At 44.2% G+C, this 22049-nt stretch overlaps 1 protein-coding gene across 11 annotated transcripts in view; it reads left to right on the top strand.

Moving 5' to 3' along the window:
* Positions 1-6864: 6864 nt before the first annotated feature.
* Positions 6865-22049, top strand: part of TCF7L2 (transcription factor 7 like 2) — a 170119-nt gene continuing 154934 nt past the window's right edge. For all 11 annotated transcript variants that reach the window (XM_059476593.1, XM_059476592.1, XM_059476589.1 and 8 more), the window contains exons 1-3: positions 6865-7763; positions 8097-8163; positions 8349-8473. In XM_059476593.1, the coding sequence (XP_059332576.1) occupies positions 7575-7763; positions 8097-8163; positions 8349-8473 (381 nt within the window). In that variant the 5' untranslated portion in view covers positions 6865-7574. The remainder of the gene's footprint in view (positions 7764-8096; positions 8164-8348; positions 8474-22049) is intronic.

Here is a 22049-nt window from a genome sequence, read left to right as displayed (position 1 = left end):
TGTAAAAGCTTCATGTGTCAGGAGCTTGTTTGCATGTGAAGTGGCATAGAGGTGGCTCTGTGCAAAATACTGGTAACAACTGCTTCTGTGGAGGAAAACCTTTTCATTCATGTAGTTTTCTGTAAAATGAAAATCTGCCTTTGGTGGCTCCTGAGTGGAGTGCATTTCATGTGGACATGTGGTTCCAGCCTGCAGACCTTCCTGGGCTTTGGGCTGCGTGCTTAACTCTGGCCTTGCAGGAAATGCAGTACTCATTCACTTCCTAGCCTAAATTAAAACTTCCTGTCTTAGCCCAAAATGACCTCCTCTTGGTCTCCCTTACTGGCTGCATTTAGGACAGTGGCCATAGGCTGCTCTGAAGATCTGAGGGATCTGGGACAGAAAAACACGGTGCCAGAGACTGGTACGCTGAGGAACATGAAATCTAAGTGGACTGATTTGGAGAAAAAACTGAGGCACGAGGGAATGCACTGACTTGGCTGGGCTCCGAGGACAACAAATACATGAGAATCTATGTGAAGGAGCAGCACAAATGCATGGAAACAGGAGACAAATATACAGAAACAGGAGACAGAGGCAGGCTGATTGGGAGCTTGAGGGCAACCCAGTAAGGGTAACACTGATGGGTTTGTTACAGATCATCTGATTAAGGTGACAAAGTCAATCATGTCTTTACACAATTAGAAGTCTCCAGGTAACAGTCCACAGGGCTACTGGGAAAATTTTACCTCTCTGACTTCAGGTGAAAGACCAAAACAGTGGGATGGAGTAGGGTTGGAAAGCCTCTGGAGTTTGTTGAGGAAAACTTCGTAACACAGATGGTGGATGGCCAAAAGTGGGTGATGGTCTCCTGGATCTGCTACTCACAAGCAAGGAAGAATTGGACAGGGATGTGGTAACAACAGCAGCTGTGGCTGTAGTGACTACAAGGAGCCACAAATGTGACAGGAGTGAAGAAGACAAGCAGCAGAGCACAAATCTATGGCTTCAGGAGAGGAAACTTGGGCACCCAAGTTAGGACATTACAGTCTGAATAGGCAGACAATTGGATGCACACAAGACTGTTTGGATGACCAAACTCAAAGAATGGTGACTATGCCCTGAAGCCCCGGTTATCAATGGCAGGTGCAGTAGTAAAGGGGCCTAAACCAGGGCCTGTCCTTTTTGGTATTTGCATCAATTACCTGGAGGAGGTCTCATAACATTTGCAGAGGACATCGAACATTGAATTGGAAAGTCCAATTAATATGCTGTAGGGCAGAGCTGCTGTCCACTGGGACCTGGAGAGGCTGGAGGAATGAGCCAACAGGAACATTATGAAATTCAGAAAGAATAAACACAAAGTCCTAACTCAGAGTTTTCTCATTTCTGTCCTTGAAGGCTTTTGAAACCTGACTGAACAAATCCCTCAACAAACGTGTCTGAATTCAGAGCTAAAACATGTTTTGAGCAGGAGGCTGGACTGAAGGCGTCTTCATGTCCCTTCCAACATGAGTGGTTCTTTGATTGCTTGGTATGATCAAATAATCTTCTGCTGTTAAACTTGATTGTTTTAAGAACTTACTACCCCTGTGCTGACTATTGTCATCCATCAGCCAGAATCCCTACAGCTGGAATGCAGCTGGCGCATGTTCATGTTCCTAGACCATTGCAAAACTAATCCCTTTTACCTCATATTGCAACAGACTACAAATGCACACGCAGCTAATTACTGTGTGTCAGTTGAAAGGGCAGTCCCTTCTGGCCCAGGGCATGCTCAGGGCTTTCAGCTTGCTGGGTTCCTTGCCTACCACCATCTGCTCTCAGCCATGGTTCACCTACAACACCACCCTCACTGACACTGCGTTAGTGCAAGCCAAATTATTATCACTGCATTGTCTGCATCACCATAACATGCACAAATTCTGGTGAGGGACCAGCAAAACCACCAAGAAAAAGAAGGCTCTTGCTCCAAAGCACTGACTGACTGCACAAGTGGGTGCTAGAGGCAGCAGGCAGAAGAAAGGGCCCAGGGAACCAGCCAGGCAGTGGTCTGCAAGCTCAGCCAGTGACCTCTGTGCTCCTGGTCCTTCAATGCCAACCTGTGTTCCTTAGACACTCGAAGCACACTGCATCTGGCTAGTGCTTGGTGTGTGCCTGTGACCATATACAGACATTATAAACACCTACACTCACCCTTCCTGTGAAATCAGAGTGGTTTACAACAGTCTTCTGCTTTGATTATTTTGGAAAACAGACACATATAAATACAAATCTAAGGTGATTAGTTTCAAAGTGTCTACTTGTAACTAACCATGCTAAACTTGCTGGTTTCACTTGTTTGTGTTTGGGGTATTAGATACAGTCTGAGGCCATGGCCAGCTATATAGGTGCACCATATCTCTGCTGCACAAATAAATCAAACTAAAGCAGCCCAGTTCTTGTAGACTGACATTAGGATAAGTATATCTTAAGAAAGTTCTTATTCAGACTTGGCTTCAGGCAATAAAACGTCATAGATGTATAACTCTAGCGAGTGAAATTTCTAGGGAGCAAATTAGGCTAAAAACATCTTCTAGAGACAGCTAGAAAGGAATCAGACACCACCCGAAAATAAGGCAAGTTATGCAGTAAATGTTTCATTTATTGGATTTCTTCCATTACTATTAGGGTTAAAAGATGGGTTGTCAATAAAAATGGTATATTTATGGAGGGCTCCGTGTTTCAGAAGCCTATTTCTTGTCATTCACTCCTATAGTGCTTGATATCACCTCATGATAAAGTGTGAATAATCCCTGCATGAATGCATATTTCTACCCATTAACGATTTTATTATTTGACAGAATTATCTCTAACAAAAGCAAGTGGTACAGCTGTGGTTTAGGTGCTAAAAGGGAGGGATGTTCCTACTGAGCAATAGGCATGGCTTGGGAAGCAGAGCATGGATTGAGAGCCATTAAGCTGTGTTATGAGCTTGAAAAACAATGCATGCAGTTTTTTGGAACTAATTTTCCAATGTTTCTCCATCAAATGAGGATAGAAAGTCCTCCTTTATCTAGTAGCACACAGTGACCTGGTCAGTATGTGTGACATCTAAAGCCACAAAGAAATCTGGCAGTAGCACCATGATCTGGCTGTTTGTTGATATTTTCCTGTTTAATAGGTTTCTTGAATTTTCACGTGTGCTTGTTTCAGTCAATGCAAATGACTGCAGACAGGAGCCATGGTTTCTGTGTTTTCATGCTGTCATCTTGTCTGCCCTAGAAAAAAATTCCCCTCTTTGCTAACTCTGGAAGAGCCAGTACTGGTAAGACACTAGGCAGATGTGTTTGCTTCCAGTTATTGGAACCTTTTCAATATTGATTTTTTTTTTTTTTTTTTGACATTCAGAGCAGATTTAATGATCCAAGATTATTTGTAAACATGCAGATTCCTTTGAGCTGTAGACTCAAATCCCAGCCTGGTCAACCAAAGTCCTTTTATCTTTCCAAAAGAAATAATTTGAATTTTACACATTGCAACCTACATTGGGACCTCTTGGAGAAGACCATGAAAACAGATTCACGCCAAATATGTAAAGATTAGCCAGGAGATCCAGCTGGCATTTAGCAGGCCATATTTCTCCAGTAAAGGCTTGGGCCTTTGGTGAGATGTTTAAGACTCCAAAACATTCCTCATAAAACAGTAAATTTCCTTGGCTGCCCCATGTCAACCTCTCCCCTCTTCAGTTCATTGCGCTGTGAGCTGTGAGGTGAAGCTCACAAGGTTTTTCACTGCTGCTGTTCTACTGCAGGAGTCTCGGGACCAAACTGTTGGGCCAAAGTCTAAAATGGTGACGCCGTCATCAGTCACCAAACCCCACAGCTCAGATGTGGTACAATTGCACCGAGTGGTGAGGGTTACAAAAGCTTGGAGAAAGGCACTTCCACTTCTTCATCTGTGCTAGAGGTCAGCTTTGGCAAGAAAGACAACATCTCTCGAATGTGGAGCACCTGGCTTTGTCTCTCCAGCTGTCACTTAAAATCGACTATTCAAACAATAAATCATGTTTCGTGACATGGGCTAGCTTGAAATTTTTTTATTCTATTTTTTTTTTTTAAATATTGTGTTTCTTTCACTGTAAAACGCTATACTTTTTTTTTTTTAATCCAAGGTATCATCTGAGACTCTACTACTCAACAGCTGCTATTGACCCCTGGAGAGCTCTCACTTCCCTGACTGTGAAACAAATTGTTACATAAGGACAAATGATACAAATCAGATGCACAAGCCATCCAGAGTGACTTGTACTACCTTCATTCAACCGAGTTGGTTCAGTAACCATCTACAGTCCTTGGACTTCACAACCACACTCGCTCTAGGCTGCAGTTTGAAAATAAACCCCTGGAAGTTTGCAAAAGGAAGAACTTGATGAAAACTCAAGACCAGTTTCCTGGCCCTTCACTGAATATACTGGGACTCCTCTGAATACACCATGGGGGCAAAACTGCAAAAACGTGCCCAGGAAACACCTTCCACAGCTGGGGCACAGCCCCTTGCCCTTCCAGAGCCATCTTCCACACCCAGGACCACCACTGGCATTGGGGCAAACAGCACTGAGCTCCCTTCTGGCAGCATTTACTCGTGTGAGTAACATTGCTTGCACGAGCAGTCCGGGTGTGGCATCACCTCCACAAGTCACCTGTCAGTGATGTGACTCATGTGTGAGCCTCTACGGAATCAGGCCCTTCTTCTGCAACCAGCTATGGGAAACAACTGCCTCTGTTCTGCACCCTAACTTTTGATGGTGCTTACTAAGTAGTTAGCAACTATGCTGGGACTGAAGCAAAAGCATGCTTGTTTAAAGAAAAATCCATAGCAGATTGTAAAAAGATCTTGGGAAAACAAAACAAAACTGTGCAACTGTTTTTGTTCATTTGGATCAAATTATAGCACATGGCCCTGCAAAATAAATAGGAGTCTGTCACATTTGTATTTCTAATCTCGTATTGTTTTGGGATATAAAGGCGTCTGAAATCAAAAAGCAAACAAAAATGGAGAATATTTGTTAAGGTGTCACTCTGCAAGGCACTAGTTTGCAGAGACAGTAAGTATATAATCAGGGGTAAATGGGGAGCGTGCATACCCACAGACAGTTATTCAGTGCAATTTCTGAAAGTAAAAAGCAAGTTAGTCAAAAGACCAGTGGAAAAAGAAACCGTTCAATGCATTTGTACATTGAGTTAACAGTGAAGTATTTCATTAGTCATGTTTTTACTTGGTGTCTTAAAATAATCCCTTTTCTGTCTCCATATTCCCACTTAGACATTGTTCACAGACTTATTTATTTATGAAGTCTGAAGGTTAGTCCCTACCTGCTGAGACTAATTAGCCCTGTTCTTTGTGTCCTATGCAATCCTGTCTGATTAAATGTACACATTTGTTTTACTTCTTTTCATGCTTCCTTTCACTCTACTTCTGCTTTACTGATTAATATTAAAGTTGTAAGTTGCAGTGATTTTTTTATTTCTATTTTGTCTGCATCTTTCCCTTTAGTATGCAAATTTCTATGTGAACTTTTTAATGCCTGAGAATTCGTGTTAGCCTTGTCGATCTCTGTATTATTATTTTTATTATTCTTTTATAGAAGACAGTTTAGCTGAAACCCCCAAACTCTCTAAATATTGCATGACAAATTGGCTTTGTTTTGGAAACCCTATGTGCTGAATGACCCTTAGCATGAGCAGCAGGTTAGATTTCTGGAGGAATGTTTGGATTATTTAGTACAGCCTGTCCCTTGCTTTCAAACACCATTTCCATTAGGCAATTTACCAATTCCCATTGAAATTACTGTCTCCCCCCACCCCCCTCCCCACTCCCCTCCTTTTGTTCCTTGCCCATGTTAAAGTTTCCAATTGACTCGTCCATTGTTACAATTTGTCACTGCTGGAAGATCAATTTGTTTTCCCCTTCCCCTCGCCACATTAGATTCGGGGAACAGATGCCATTTCTCGCATCCGCAGGACTCCGCTCCCCGTTTCGCTGCCGCGCGGGCAGAGCCCCGGCCGGACCGGGCAGGGACCCCGCGGACCCCCCTTCCCTTTGAGTGCCCCCCAGCAGCGCGATGTTTACGCCACCACAACTTTTCACTTCTGAAGTCTGGGAGTCCTTGATTCTCCGTCCTGCCATGCTAATTAACTTCTTAGCAGTCACATTCCTTTTCCTCCTCTCTCTCTCTTTTTTTTTTTTTTTTTACATCAAGGACCAGAAAACATTATGCCTTACTATAAGATAATTTGGAAATATCTGATCTTCAGCGAGTGATCTCACACATTTTCATCCTGCGTGTTATAACCATAATAAATGCAAGGACCAAGTGCTGCCCAAAAAAAAAAAAAAGGCTTTTACTATATTCTAGTGTTTATTATGATTGGAGTTTCTTGCCTCCAACGAGTGGCATGAAAAATGTTAACGGTTTAAAAAAAGCACCCACCGCACCACCCTGCCGTCACATGTACCCAAATAATAAGGGCACACAAACATCCTTCAGGAGAACCCGGGCTGCGGGGGGATGATATGTTTATTAATGTCCAGAATGTAAAAGTTGGCGCTCCCGGAGCGCGGAGTCAGGGACACCCGTTCGAGTGTTTTCCCCCTCGCTCCCCCCGTCCCGCAGCTCTGAGCTGCGGCGCACAAATTTTAAATTTTTTTTTTTTTTTTTTTTTTTTTTTTTTTTTTTTTGGCCAGCCTCTCCCCCCTCCTTTTGCGTGCCGGCCCCCCCAGCGGCGCCCCCGCCCCCGCTGCCCTCCCCTGGCGCTCCCGCTCCCATGCCAAAAAGGATCATTGTTAGTTTCCTACTTCCCCACCCTCCTCCTCCTCCCCCTCCCGCGCCCCAGACCTGTTTATTTATGCAGACGTCACCGGGGAGCCCCCGCCCTCTCCTGCATCTCATTAAGTGCCTGGTGTGTTTCTCGCTCCCTGTCAATAATCCCGGATCCCAGACTTCTCCGTTCCTCCGGATTTCGATCCCCCTTTTTCTATCTGTCAATCAGCGCCGCCTTTGAACTGAAAAGCTCTCAGTCCAACTTCAACTCACTCAAACCCGAGCGGCACAGGCTCCCCATATCCGCGGCGACTGCCCCCCCCGTCACAGCTGACTTCTGGGCTTGGTTTGTTGCATTATTTTTTTTTTAACCCCCCTCCCCCCCCGCTGCTCCCCCCTCCCCACGGTTTATATATTTTTTATTATTATTAATTTTTCCGCGAGTGCGTGCGCGGGTGTGCGTGTGCGCGCAGTGCACGCCGAGCAGCTCCCGGGAAGAAAGAAAGAGAAAATCCCGAAGAAGGAAAGGAAGAAGCCTAAAGTCACTGGTGCAAAGGAGCAAAGAAGAGACATTTCCCTCCCCTCCTCCTCCCTCTTTTCCCCTCCCCAGGAGGAAAGAGAAGGGGAAAAAAAAGAAACTTTCACCTTGGACTCTTCTTTTTTGGTGCAAACTTTCCTCCCCCCCCCCTTCTTTTTCCTTTTCCCCCCCCATTCCCCTCCTTTTTTTTTTTCTTTTGTTTTTCCCCTTCCCCTTTTTGCAAAATTGCTGCTGGTGGGGTGAAGCAGGAGGAAAATGCCGCAGCTGAACGGCGGTGGAGGGGACGACCTGGGCGCCAACGATGAACTGATCTCTTTCAAAGACGAAGGGGAGCAGGAGGAGAAGATCTCCGAGAACTCCTCGGCGGAGAGGGATTTAGCTGATGTCAAGTCGTCTCTCGTCAATGAATCAGAAACGAATCAAAACAGCTCCTCAGACTCGGAGGTACGGGGGAAGCCCCCCGCGGGGCCGTTTCGGGGCGGCGGGCGGGCGGGCGGGGGCCGCGCTGTGCCCGGGGCCGCGCCGGGGCCGGGGGCGCCGCGCCGGGTCCCGCTCCCGCCGGCGCCCAACTTTCTCCGCGGCACCAACTTGTGTAACGATGCCTTCTGTTTTGTTCTGTTTGTTTCCCCTTCCACCTTTTCCCCGCACCTCTCCCTTCTTTTTCGCCTTTCATTCCTCCTCTTCTCCCTTCTCCCCCTCACCCCCTAAAAAACATCCTCCCCACCCCAACCACCCCTTTCCCCGACTGCCCCACGCCGACCCCCGGCTCGCTCCCAGGCGGAGCGGCGGCCCCCGCCTCGGTCCGAAACTTTCAGAGATAAATCCCGGGAAAGTTTAGAGGAAGGTGAGTACGCGGGCCCGGCCGGCACCGCCGCCCGCCCCGCACCGCCGCCCCTCCGCCGGGCGCCCGGCTCCTCTTTTGGGGACACTTGCTAAAAAAAACTTTTCCTTCTCCCCCTCTCCTCCCTTCTCTTCCCCCTGTTGCCCCGTTCCTTCCCCGCTCCCGCTCGTGTCTCCCCGCCATGTTAGCTGCGAAGAGGCAAGATGGAGGGTTGTTTAAGGGCCCACCATACCCGGGTTATCCCTTTATAATGATCCCCGACCTCAGCAGCCCGTATCTGCCCAATGGATCGCTCTCTCCGACGGCGAGAACGGTAAGTGCCGGTTTTTTTCCCCGTCTCTTTCCTCTCCCCCCCGCTCCTTGCCCGGCTCCCGCCGCCGCCGCGCTCCCGGTGCCTCGCTCGCCCCGGCCCTGCCGCCGCCCCCTCCCCCGCGCCGCAAACTTTCCAAACTCGGCGGGCCGCGGCGGGAGGGCGATTGTTTACACTTCGCCATATTCCTTTTATTTTTCCCCCTCGTTTATTTCTTATTTTGTCTTTTTCTTATTTGTTGTTAATTTCTTTTTTACTTTCAGTTTTGTGGGCAGTTTTTTTTTTTTTGAGCCCTTGTAACCTCCGCTGCGGGGGGGGGTGGTGTGGGGAAGAAAAAAGCAAACAAATTCCAAACAACACCTATTTCAGCCTCAAAACAAAACTGGAAAGAAATTTTTAAAAACCCAAGAAGTTTGGGGTTGGCGGGTTTTTTTCCCCTCCCCCCTTTCCCTTCTCTCCCATGTCCTCTCCCCTTCCTTGGGGAGGGGGGTTATTTTCTCCCGGCCGAGCCTGAGATCCGCTCCTCCACAAACTCCTCGTTTTCCATGGTGATCTGTCGCCTTCTGCCCTCCTCCGTGGCGGCTGGGCCGGCTCCCCCTCCCCTTTCCTCCCCCTTAACCCTCTCCTGCCCTCGCCCGCCCCGGCCTGCGGGAGCGGCGATTTCATTGTGCCCCTTCGGGCCGTGCGTGCCGCGAGTTGTGCCCGGGCTCAGCCCGCTCCGGCCGCCCCGATCCGCGCCCCGCGGCGTGCGGGGGCCGAGCGCCGCTGCCCTGCCCGCCGGGGCCGGGGCCGAGCCCGGGGAGCGGCTCCGTCCCGGTGCGGAGCGGGGGGAGCCGCGCTCGGGGCACGGGGCTGAGTCCGGAAACAACTCGCCTCGCTTGGCTCTGGCAACAACAACAGCAGCGCAAAAAATAATCAGACAAGTCGAGCAAAATTCCTCTTGGAAGTATGCTGGCAGGAAAACAATTTGCTGAAAGCGTCCGGTTTTTTGTTGGTGGTTTTTTTACCTTTTTTTTTTTTTTCTTTCTTCACCCCTAACTCGGGGTTCACTGGCGGGGGGTGCAGGTCTGCGTGTGCCTGCAGCTGGAGCGAGGTTTAGCCCAGATCCCAGGAAACTTTGGGGTCTGCTGGTGGGTTTGTAGTCCCAGCTGTTTTGCCCGCTCGTAGTGTCACCCACGGTGTGCTCTACTCTAACATCAGATTTCTCAAGTGTCACCTTTCCTTTTCTTTTTAAAAGAGTTTAAAAATTTTTCATTTTGAATGCTTAAATCCACTGGGACTTCGAAACACCACTGATTCCTACCGATGGCTTTAGCGTTGCTGTTTTGTTTCTTCTGGGTGTTTCTGAGTCTGAAGCGTTCCCACCATCACCATGTGTGTTTATACACTTTTTTTTTTCCTTGTGGTAACACGAGATAGCGATTTACAATAATAGATCTACTGTTGGGTAGATGTTGAAGCCGTGCTAATGACTGAGGGCTTGGACAACTTCAGTATATCAGATCTACAAGTGTTTTAAAGCATTAAAATATTAAACATCGGGTCAGTCTTGTTTTCACTTAGTAAAACGTCAGTAGACGCAGATTAGTAAATGTAGAGTGACAGGGAGGTTGTGAGGAAGGTTTTCTGTCTTTGCATATGTTTAGGGCTGTGGCAGAGTTTTATTTTGGAAGCTTGTGAGGCTCTTTTTGTGAGGAGGTGATTTCTGGGACAGTAGCAGAGGGGTGACTGCAGTTTGCAATTGTAATGATGGGGAGGGGAATTCAGGGGCTGAATGCATTATATTTTTTCTTTTGAATATGGTCGCCCACATGTATATGGATGATGGTGATAAATTCCAAATTCCATAAGTACCAGAATCCAGATGGCAAAACAATCTTTGTTCCAAATCACTTTGTTACGAATTGTGAAGCTTTGTATTCCTTTTTTTTTTCCCCCTCGTTTTTTACCTTCAGTGCATTCCACTGTTCCAAGTGCAGACTAATCGGAAGCACACCTCTGCTGCCTTTTTCTTAAAGCGTTTTTCTTACACCAGTTCCAGCTCTTTTTTTTCCTCATTACCTTTATTACAGATCCCTTTTCCCTTAGCATGTGGGGTAGGGTTCTTCAGCAGTCAGCTCTCCTGGAGCATTCCTCCCTTTGCTCCCCCACCGCTAAAAAAGGCCTCCATAGGAATGTTGGGTCCGTGTGAATTAAAGGTGCTGTACAAAAGCTTACAGGTTGGTTTATTGTTGGTATAGCAGGTGGCCTGCTTGTGTTATCAGATGAATTCTGAAAGGATATTTCCACACTCAATAGGCAGTTTTCTTATTTCCACATCCAGGCTCCAGCAACCTTCTCCTATCTTCTTAACCTTATTCTTTCACATTCCGTATGCTTGTTTGTTTGCCTGCCACTTAATTATAGCCAGGAAAAATTAAAGTTGTTTATTTAGGCCTGAGAGCAGAATATTATAAAGATTCAGCGGGATAGCTGTTGTCTGTCACACACTATTTTTAGGTGGATTCTAGTTCTCTGCTGTACCAGCTTTCAATTCCAGATGAACTAGATCTTTCTCTTTCCTGTTTGATTTTATTTTATTTTTAAATACGCGTTGGAAAGGTATAGATGGTTCTGCATAATTATGAATTTTATTTTTATTTATGTAGTTTTTCCTGGAGCCATATTTGTTGAGTGTCAGAGCATGCAAGGTAAAGAGGTGATGCAGATACATAGCAAAATTGTTTTTCTTTTCCTTTTGCTGTTGTACAATCTTAAAAGTCTGTGGGTGTGGTTTTTTTGTTGTGGGTTTTTTTTTCCTGGATTTTTTTTTTTTGTTGCTTTATTTGGGGGTGGAGTGGGATTATGGTGTTTTTTAAACGTACCTGTAATTGTCTGTTCAAGAGCAAACTTGTGGGCAGCAATTTCTCCTTTACTGCTTCAGGAATGTGAAGAATTATGAAGCATCATAAAATCTGCTTATGAGGAATAATCTATTCTCAAGGATAACGCTTTAAATACTGCAAACTCTTTATCAAGGTTGATAGGAATAATTTTATTTTTAAAAATCAAAGATTTTTTGCATGCTAATCTTGCTGTTGATAGATTACTGTGGTGGGCTTATGAGAATAGATGTTATTAAATAGAGGTCTAGTCAAATAGTACTGAAGTGACGCATCTGAGGGCACCAGTTCCATCCCTGCACTTGTGGAGGAACTGGGGTGGCTGCATGTTGTGGGTAATAAAGGAGACTGTTTTCCTTTCAGAGTTGGAAAACATAGAAGTGGTGTACTTGATTTTTAGCTTAAATTTGGAGCTCGGTTAATGCTTTTGGTAAGCAAATATATGCAGTGTAATGTGAGAAAACCCTGCTGGTGGATGCTCTTATTTTTACTAGTGCTGTTGCATCTTCCTTTCCCCTGAGTTGTTGCTGGCTGAGTGAGGCTGTAGGGATAAGCTTATGTTTGGCCCCAAAGTTTGGGAGTCGGGAATAGCTGTGCTGGAGAGTAGCCCCATCGCCTTGATTTTTATGTTTAGGAGGAAACATTTTTTTTATTAATTGCCTTGAAAAATTGATGTTTTTCTTTATCTACTGAATCAAACAATGTAATCCTTCGTATTACAAAAGCTTTAGACCCTGGGGTGTGAAGGGTTAATGGTGGTCCTTTTTTTTTTTCCCCTCCCTCCAATTGTTTTGACAACACTTTTCAAAGTGTGACATTCCAAGCCCTTGCAATACAATGTAATATTACTGTAATTACACAGGTCATTACATTTTAAATAGAGAACAATAAAATGCTTATCGCCCTGAAAAAGAACAGGTGTTCTTGCCCTTCTTTGGTGTTTATGCTAATTGTTTTTCATCTCCTTCAGAAATATTTATGGCTGGAGTGTTAAGGTTTCAGTCTCGATGTGACAATATTAATTCTTTACTAATCTTTATGGTTGAGGTTTAATGTCTGCAGTATGGATTATAGTATTAATGTCCACCAACTAGTTTAATAATGTAGATACAACTTAATATGTCAGCACTTTGGTACTTTATGATACAGAGCTATTCAGTGGAGAGTGAATTATTTGCTTTGTTTAAAAAAAAATTAATAGACATGCTTTTAATAAAGTTTCTGGACTTGTGTAAAAACAAGCTGTTAAATAAGAACTGATGATCCTGTGGTGTAAATCAAATGGAGCCTCCATAAAAGAAACTTTGCTCGTGCTTAATTAGGTAGATTGCTGAATCACTCTGCTATAGCATTAGCATAGCTGGTATACAAGGGCAAACAGACTGTGTTTGTTAACTTACTTGCAGTAAAGATGCTGATTTATTTTTAATGCTATGCTTTTTTCTGTTTTTCTTTTTTTTCTTTTTTTTCCTTCTTTTTCTTTTTATTTCCTTGATAAGATTTTATTCTGGAGCAAATGCTGCATTGCTTGCTCCATCAGTTTCTCTTCAGGGGGCTATGAAAATTAGTTAGAGAAAAGTTTCATGTTTCTGGGACCTTGCAAAACAATATAATGCAGTACTGTTACTTGAGTGTACAGGATAATTGCAGGACTGCACTTCATTAAAAATAATATTTGCTTTGGAAATCGAACAATTTTTATAGGTGCACCAGTGGCTGATCTGTAGTGTAAAAAAATACAGTAGATGCCTTTCCAGGTTTTTTGAATGCATTCATACAACGACTGAGGATGTTGAAGAGAGTGGTGTGGTTTATTTTTTTCCCTTCTTCCCCTTCATTTTTTTGTTCAAGCAAGTATGTGCTGATTTGTCAGCTGAAGATGGAGGGGGGGAAGGAATATATTGCAGCTTTCACTGGCGCTTGTAAACCAGAATGTAGGTAAAAATGTTTTAAATTTGTCAAGACTTTCATGAGTGGGCCCCAAAATCAGATAAAAAATGTGGTGTAGAGAAAAAGGACAGCTGCAGATTTTTTGTGTGGACGTGTGTTTCTGTACCATGACTAAAAACTCTAAGGACCTTTTCCCAGCTGTCTGGGAGTTATGTGGAAGTTGGATTATTGGCAGTTAAGCATGAGACAACCTGGATTTAGCAAATGCTCTCCTACACAGGAAGCAGATGACATTATCCTGGGGGAAGGGAGGAGATCCTTCTCCAGGCACAGCCTGGGGGGAGATGCCTGCTCCCCCCAACCTCAGAGCAGGCAAAAATGAGGGCTGGCCATAGGCACATAGAGATAGAACAGTGGCCGGGGTGTCACCTTGGGGTTTTTTCAGGGCTTTTTGGTGAAATCAGACACTTTCCTTGCACATTGGGGCTGTTGTGAGAAGTTTTGCTTTGGAGGGAGTTGTGAGGTTTGGGGGGATGTTTAAAGCTGTGTTCCCCGGGTGTCCCCTTAGTCCCATGTCCTGGCAAATATGTAAGTAAGCCTTAAAACTTTGACTTTTAATTGGGCACATTTGTGAAGGAAATGGTTAATTTTACAACCAAAGGCAAACTTGCACCTCGACAGGTCTGCTGAAAGAAATGTGCCACAGTCGTTTGCTGGCAAGCACGGCAGGGTCATAAATCCACGGGGTTTATTTACAGCCTATAACACTTATGAATGTTAAGATATTTGACGCCACGCTGGCCTTATAATATCCAAGGTCCACAGACACTGGCAGTGGGTCAAATTTCTTTCACTAATTATAAGCAATGAGAGATGAAGTGTGGTGCTGGGGGTGTGTGGGGGAAGATATGGAAATCCTTTCTCTCCCCACCTAAAAGCGAAGAATATTTCTACTGCTCCTCCCAACCGCTGCTTTATGTTTGTGCTTTTTTTTTTTTTTTTGTTACGTAGGCTCCGAAGTTTATAATTAACGCTTGTGGTGCTGTAGAGGCTGGGCAGTGGGTGATGCAGCCAGGCCGATGGAGGGAAGAAGTTTAGCACAGCTCATGTCCTTTACAGAGGTCTCGGCAGTATCGTGCAGCATTTCCTAGATACCGGCACAAGCAAACATTTAAAGACAGATGACACCTGGAAATGTCCTTTAATTTTCTCACATACCGCTGAGCTGAGGACGAAAGAAAAAAACTGCCTCGGGTTTTATGCAGGAGGAGGATGCTTGGAAATACAGATATTAGAGTGGTTTGTGTGTACAAAACAGGGCCTCTTAGAAAGCAGCAAAAGCCCACGTTAAGGGAAAACATGCACTGAATGAATGAAGATGTTGAGGTTAGAGGCAGTTTTTAGGGGAGAAGCCCCGTGTCCTTCTGGAAGGGACAGTGTGGGATGGACGCGTAGGTCAGCGTGGAAGGGAGCAGGGGGACGTGCACAGGGTGGTGTTTTGGGAGGGGTTAACTGGGGGGAGGCACTGCGAGAGCAGGGGGGCCACTGGAGAGTAATTGGAGGACAAAGGAGGGATGTTGGAGCGGGAGGAGAAATTGCAGAAACTTGTGGGGGGGGGGGCGGGGGAAACGCCAGTATTTGAATGGATGGTTGGAGGGGAAGCTTGGGATCTGGGGATTGACTCTTAAGCGTCAGGAGAGTCTGGGGCCCGAGAAGAAACAGTGCTTGGCTCAGCGGAGCTCGTTGTTCTCTGCTCACTCCCCATTACACACGCTTTGTAGAGTGGACCGTCAGATTTGAAGTGCTGCAGTCTTGTCTGTGCTGGGGGTGTGTGTGTGTTTTAACAAGATAATGTGATTACTCAAATATGCCTAGGTGTTACTTTTAGCTTTAATTTCTCCAGCAGTTGATTTCGGGTTCCCTCTAGGTTACTGTTGTCCTTGGAGACTAATTTAAGAAAAAGGCAGGGTTATGTGTGTGGTGGAAAGCTGCACTCCTTTAGACATATGTTTTTCTTCTAGAGCCATGTAAAGCCTGACTTAAAAAAAAAAAAAAAGAAAAAAAGAGGGGGTTGTCAATTCAGCTCTTCCACAAATAGCTGTACAGTTTTGTTGAAGGTTTTATGCATTTCCCTAATCAATGGAGCGCTGTGACTTATTAGCCCCCAGGGACAGATCCGAATCCCCCAGCACTGCGCTACAAAGCTGGTGTGGTATTGTACCTTTTTAACAGGTTATCAACAAGGATGTTCCCCTCATTCCCAAGATGCTTCCCACCCCCTCCAGCATCTCCCCCCTGTGATTCTTTCCGGCAAAAATCTGTTCAGTCTCACGCTTTTGTTTTAGGTTGGCTAAACCCTCGACCCTTATTCTTTGTGGGGTCACGCTCAGGCAACTGGGCAGTGCTGAATGAGTTAAGTCTCTGGCTGAAGTTTGGCTTCATGCAACTAAATTTGAGGCCTGGTAGGCATTAGCAGGGCACAGCACATTTACAGAGCTTAATTAGTACGCGCTGTAATTGTTCATGGTCTGCCAGAAGGAGTAATGTTCAGGAAAAGTGGAGTCGTTCTTCTGCAGTCTTTAGTTTTAAAACGATAAATCACTTGCATATTTGTGCAGTGATTCAAATGGAGCTGAGACCTCTCCATCTCAACATGTGGTAAATTGTAAAGTCAATGAATTGCAGATGTAGGGTACAGCAGATTCTCTAAGAAAATGCAGAATGAATGGGAACGGGTGATGCTATAAATACGTACTGAGAAGATAGCTGGGTTTCTGCTTGCTGTGCCAAATTTGATAAACTAAAGATATTAGCAATTTTGTTCTAAATGTATTTATTTTAAATATCCTTAAACTAAGTGTAGGGGTACCATGTTACTTCACTTAGTGAGGTTTTTATTAATATTCCAGAACAATGGGATTCATATGGAAATGCGCGTGATAGCCATATTAATATAAATTAATTCATCATGGGTAATACTGTAGCTGTTACTGGAGGAGTTTATAGTGCTGGGACACTTTCAAGTGTGGCTACAGCAACTTACAAGAAATGTTGTGGTATCCTAGTTGAGGGAGGTACTGGGATTGTTATGTATCTCACCATAGCATTTCATATCTGCCTGTGATTCCTTCCACCTTCAGAGAGACTTTTTGGGCGCACTAATCCAACAGCCTAGAGCGTATTTTAAAAAAGCAAAACACAAACAAAACTGTGTGCTACAGATTGACATCGTAAATGCTTCGTATTGTTTCTTTTGCCTTTTTTTTTTTTTTTTTCAATGTGCAGAATGTGTGTCACTCTTACTGCTGTGAAATCTTGTCTTCCTTGGGCTTGGTCCAAGATCCATTGAAGTCAGTGGAAAAAAGGCTTCTATTAATAACGAAGGGCTTTGCATCAGGCCCCGTGTGTCTTGAACCAATGGCCAAGTTCTTCAAAAGTGGATGAAGGCGTTGAGAATGCCAAACTCAACTAAATATGATATTGATGTATAGCTCCTTCATCATAGTCCTTTGCTCCTGGAGGAGGGGGGGAGGCTGGGAGAAGTCAAGTTACATTTCCAATGGTGTATTCTTGAATGAGCTCCTGCTTCTGCAGTATTTTGCACAGAAGTGTGGAGCATCCTGGCAGCATCAGGGTTTGGTCCCAGGCTGTGTTGCATGTCAGTTCTGCTTTTCTAATACGAGTAGGTGGATTTGTATGGAAGTTGTAAAAGTTAATGATTGTTCTCTGACTCATATGCTGCTGGCTTCAGCAAAGAAGAAATGATGACAGGAAAATGATAGAAATTATAGGAGCCAAGTAGGCTTTGAGTGGAGAATGGATTTATGTTGTTTGAAATGCCTTTGCTGCTTGGTCGAGGAAGTGCAAGGAGGGAGAAGATGGGAGGGCAGTTTCTTTTCGCGGTCAGATGTTTGGGGTACCAAACTCCTACAAGCATTTAGTTAGGAAGTGAGGCTGAATTCAGGGGGGACTCTGGTTGGACTTGACCATTTTGTTCTTCCTGCTGACACAATTAGTCCTGCATAACTGTTCTCCCCTCTTGGCAGAGCAGGTTTTAGTGCCCTAGGCACTAAAAGTACAATTACATTACTTTGGCTACCAAGTATGAATATATAAATGTGCTCAACTTGTGTGTATCTCACAGCTTTCTAGGTCTTTCCAAACTATCTGTGGCATGAAAGATGCTGTATACAACAAAATCATTCTCTGCTGCTTAAGTCACTACTGGTGGTGATGCAGCAGAGACACAAAAAACCCAAGAAAAACAACAACAACAAAAAAAAAAAAACCGAAAAAAAACCATTCCAAAAGGAGGGTGTGGGAAGTAATAAAGTAATAGAAATTGCCAATCTGAAAATACTGCAAAAGGACATTCTGGAGAATATGAGAGATTCTTGGATGTTGATACAATAGAAACAAATTGTCCTATTTTAAGAAAGGGGAAAAATAGAGCAAGAAAAGGTGGAGGCTTACCTCTTGGAGCACATCCGAACTCCCACTGGAGTCAGTGACTCCTTAAATAATGATCTGGAAAAGTCTGAGACTATAGGCTTTTCTGTTGTGGAGAAAAGCTGCTACATTGATTTCTGTTTTTAACTGATAGTAATATTTAATAAAGGTTCTCTTGGAACTGCTTTAAACCCTAGCCTGAATAATTTTAACTTGGTTAAATGAGTGAACTGGTTTGGGAGCATAGACAGTAAGAGGTTTGCATTGGTTTAATTAGATTTAAGAGATTTATAAAAGCAGGACCACTACTCTGACATAGGCAGGGTCTGGAAGTCGGCGTATAGATGATGCATTGATCTACACCCAGGCTGAACAGACAGCTATTGAAACTGCTCTATTATAAATGTTTGCCAATATTAAAGAATCCAAGGGAAGGTGTGACCTTGAACACATCAGAAGAATAAGATGGCAGTCAGTGTTTCTGTCTTTGTTTTCTATGGGACATTAATAGGAACGTTTTCTCCCTTTCAGTGGAGTTACAGATTATAGTTGTCTATCTGGAAGTCAAGTTCTTTGAGATTTTTATTATTATTATTATTAAGCAAATGCCTGAGTTTACTTCAATCCATGTTACATTCTCCCATGGGATTTTTATTAATTCTTAAACTACATCATAAAAATGTAGTTTAAATCATGTCTGTGTCAGTTACAATTAAAGAAGGTACTTACAGGAGCTAGTCACAAGCATAACTGCTGCATTGGTCACAAACCTCTGTGTAAAGAATATCCACAGAGCTTATTTTATCTGGATAGCAGCTAAATATCTTTACAATCCCCAGGGTTATTAAAGGCCAAGTGCTTGGTACATGTACTTAGTTTATTTTCCATTGTATTCTGTTGCTCGACTACAGTACTTGAAAGTACTTTGTTTTTTATTTCATAGGAGTGAAATTAAATTTAATAAATATGGAATGAAAAAGTGAAAACTAGAACCTGGGTGTCACTGGGTGGTTGTAAGTGGGAAGTAGTGAGTTGCTGTGCTGCTGGTGTGCCCAAATGTGGCCATTGGACTGGCTACACAGGTACATCTGTGTATGTGCATGTGATGTATGTTATCCTTGAACACATACTTGGTTATCAGGTGTCTATTCAATTTTAATTGACAATATGAGATTCCTGTGGTTGCTCTGTGCACAGATTGCCTTGGGGCTCTACAGGGTTTGTGGGAAGAAAAGCCTTGACAAGTTTCCATTAAGCCCTGAATCAGGCAGTTGGAAAAGAGGAGAATGAAAGGAGCTGAAAAGAGGGACAACTTGTTAGTGTTGCATTCTGCGTTTGCAACGAGAAACCTCTTTTAGACAAGAGTGGTTCTCAGGCCAAGAATTTCAAACTCGCGGAGAAACCTGTCCAGAGCACAAAAGTTGTTTGAACGGGGTGCAGAATTGTCACAGTAATTAGAGCAATCTCCGTTTACTGAGTGGCAGCCTTTATAAAGGACAGGGGATAAAGGGTTCAAATTCATCTTTCTCTCTCCGATTCACTTCTGATGAACTGCCTCTGTATGTATGTGTATATGAAGGAGTGTGTGTGTGTGGCCACATTTTCAGCTACTCATCATTTGATTGTCTGTGTTTAAAAAGAAGAAGGACTTTAGGTTTCTTCTTCCTGCCTTCAATGGCATTTTTAGGCATTTTGCTTTTATTTTTATTTTAATTTTTTTGTTTGTTTGGTTGGGTTTTTTTAGTTCTGTCATTTGATTTACCAGAATAAGAGGACGCTTGGGAAAATGCACTTGTGCTTTGGTAGAGGGGGAGCCCCAAATATTATTTCTCCGTTGCTTTCTGCTCTCATTCAGTCCTGCATGTTTGACTCTTAGGAGCAGTCCCATTATTTTTAAAAGGATTACTTGTGGAAGCAAGAAAAGTGAATGGATAAGGCTTGGGCCCTTAAAGTTTATCCTCTTGCCGCTGCAAGGTCTGTCCAGAACTACTGAATCAACTGGAGTTTTGCCATTGCTCTTATTAGGAGAAGGATCAGGCCCGTGGATTACATGAGACTGAGTCTTGTGAGCAAGCCAAATAAAACTGTAAAAATTGGGATTGTTTTTGTGCACGATGCAGGAGTGTCTGGAGGACTCGGTCTGGGCTCCTCTTGGTCAGACACTGCACAGAGAAAAATGGGAGTGAATGAGTGACTGAGCAGTGTGGGTGTTCTTGCCCCAGGAAGAAAATGTGACTGCTGAATTTCCTGTACGCCTTTACTTCTAAAGAAAAGAAAATACCAAGATCCTTGAGTTTCTTAAGTAATCACCCTGGGTGTAATGTTGGTAATTTCAGTTCCATTTAAATAGGCTGCTTAGGTTCTGTGATTGCCTTTTATTTGTTCTCCCCAAAATAATGTAGAATCTCCACTTTAAGGTTTGGAGCTGGCAACCTTGGCTAATTTACTTAATCATTTAGTCAGTGTTATGTTTCTCCCCTTCATTCACCTGTACATCTGAGTGCAGAGGGAGGGAGAGAGGAGCCATTTAGGCCGATGTCTTCACCCTGCCTTGTGTTTCTCTGTGTCACATTGCCTGGAAGGCCTCTGGCATGGTCAGGTGTTCTGTTGGCACCCTGTGAGTGCTGTCTGTCTGCTCCCCTCTTCTCTTCTGGGGACCTGGGATCAGCCAGCAAGTGCGGTGAATTCCTAAGGCGTGGACCAGAGGGTAAAGGAAGATCTTGTTGCTGATTATGGATACCTTGTTAAGTAGCCATGGCTGTGAATATTGTATCTCAGAGGTCATGTGTTCTTCTATAGTTTGATTCCCCCCCCCCCCCCCCTTCATCCCTCTTCAATTACTTTCCACTTAATGATGATGATGAAGAATTTGGCTAGTTTCCTTATGTTTTAGCAAAAAGCAGACTTCTTTTTTATTTACATGGTTGTGCCCAAACATGAAAAACTATGGAAAAACTACTTGTCTTGGAGGTTGCAATTCAAAAATGCCTATTAAAGTTCAGCAGCACGTGCTCCTCTAGTTCAGCTCCCTCATCTGTGAGCATGGTGTGTGAATATGGCAGGGCTTTCTGATCATGGGGAAGTTGTCTTGGAGTTGCAAAGAGGAGTTGGGAGACATTGATTTTCCTGGAAGTGATGCTGATTGAATTGCTTGTGCAGTGTTGGAGCATAGAGTGGGGTTTGTGTGTTGGACAATGCCACAGTCAGGTTGAACAGTGTCTCCATTTTTAGATGATGCTATTTTGTCCCAGCCATTGATGGTTTGCAGACAAGTTGTGATGTCTGCCATCCTGAAAGAGTACCAGTGTGGGACTAATTGTACCAGGACCCACTGTTGTTGAGAAGGTACTTGTTGCAAATGATGGACCTCTCTTGAAAGTGGCTTTCTCAGTCTAAGCCCTTGTCCATTATTTTCTCAGCTGGTAATTGATTTCTTGGTTTGGTAATTTGTCATTAATGGGCATATCTTCAGTGTGGAGTTCTCTGTAGTAATTCTGCGTGACTGAGGAGTAATTGCTGGCCCTGTAAAGTCACCAATCTCATTTGTTTGCCAGCTGATAACATTTCCCATTAGGCTGTTGTGACCAAGTTATCCATCACAACAAAGCCTAACCAGGTCTGCAGTCTATGTCCTGGCTGGTGCATGGAGAAAGAGGGCTGGAGGAAGCCCGTTTGAAGTGGTGGTTGCAAGCCAGAGCTCATGACAGCAACAGAAAGCTTTTATTTGATCTTTCAGCTGTGTAAAATCCAGCTCAGCCTGGAAGAGCAGCTGTCAAGTTTAGTTGAGGTGGCAACACAAAGCAGCTGATGTCCTCCTCTTGTTGTGTGACGTTTCCTCAGTCCCGCTTTCCTGCCTGGCCCCGTTTTGCTTCTCTGCCTGCTCTTGGTGCTGTTTCTGACTGGAGAAGCAGTTTGGAGATGCTTCCCTTCCTGGGAGGTGGTGGTGCAAAGCCCTGGTCCTGCGCACGCTCTGGGCTTTCCTCCATTCCAGCCCTCTGAGGAATTGTCTTCAGCCCAGCTGGGTCTGTGCTTTTGGGCTTGTAGGATCATGTCCTAAACAGTGATCCCATGATAAGTTTATTCCATGATAAGTGATCCCATACAAAGTTTATTCTGGAAGCAAAATACTTGGTGAAGCAGGAAGGAGGCTAAAGAGAATACTGAAAAAAATGGTGCAAATGAGAAGCAACTTCATTTATACTCTCTGCTATTGCTCTGGTTTGTGGATCTAAGTAGAAAATGGGCAGTATTTGGAAATCTCCTGAGTTTCCTGCCAGCATCTGCACATGCCTAAATTACCTTTGAAATTTGATTTTGTGGGTTTTTTTTCTCCCCCCCCGCTACTTGAATATGTTAGT

The sequence above is a fragment of the Ammospiza nelsoni genome, chromosome 8 (genome assembly GCF_027579445.1).
Source record: "Ammospiza nelsoni isolate bAmmNel1 chromosome 8, bAmmNel1.pri, whole genome shotgun sequence".
Classification (NCBI taxonomy): Eukaryota; Metazoa; Chordata; class Aves; order Passeriformes; family Passerellidae; genus Ammospiza; species Ammospiza nelsoni.
The sequence above is the reverse complement of the archived record's forward strand: the minus strand, read 5'-3'. Positions and strand labels throughout refer to the sequence as shown.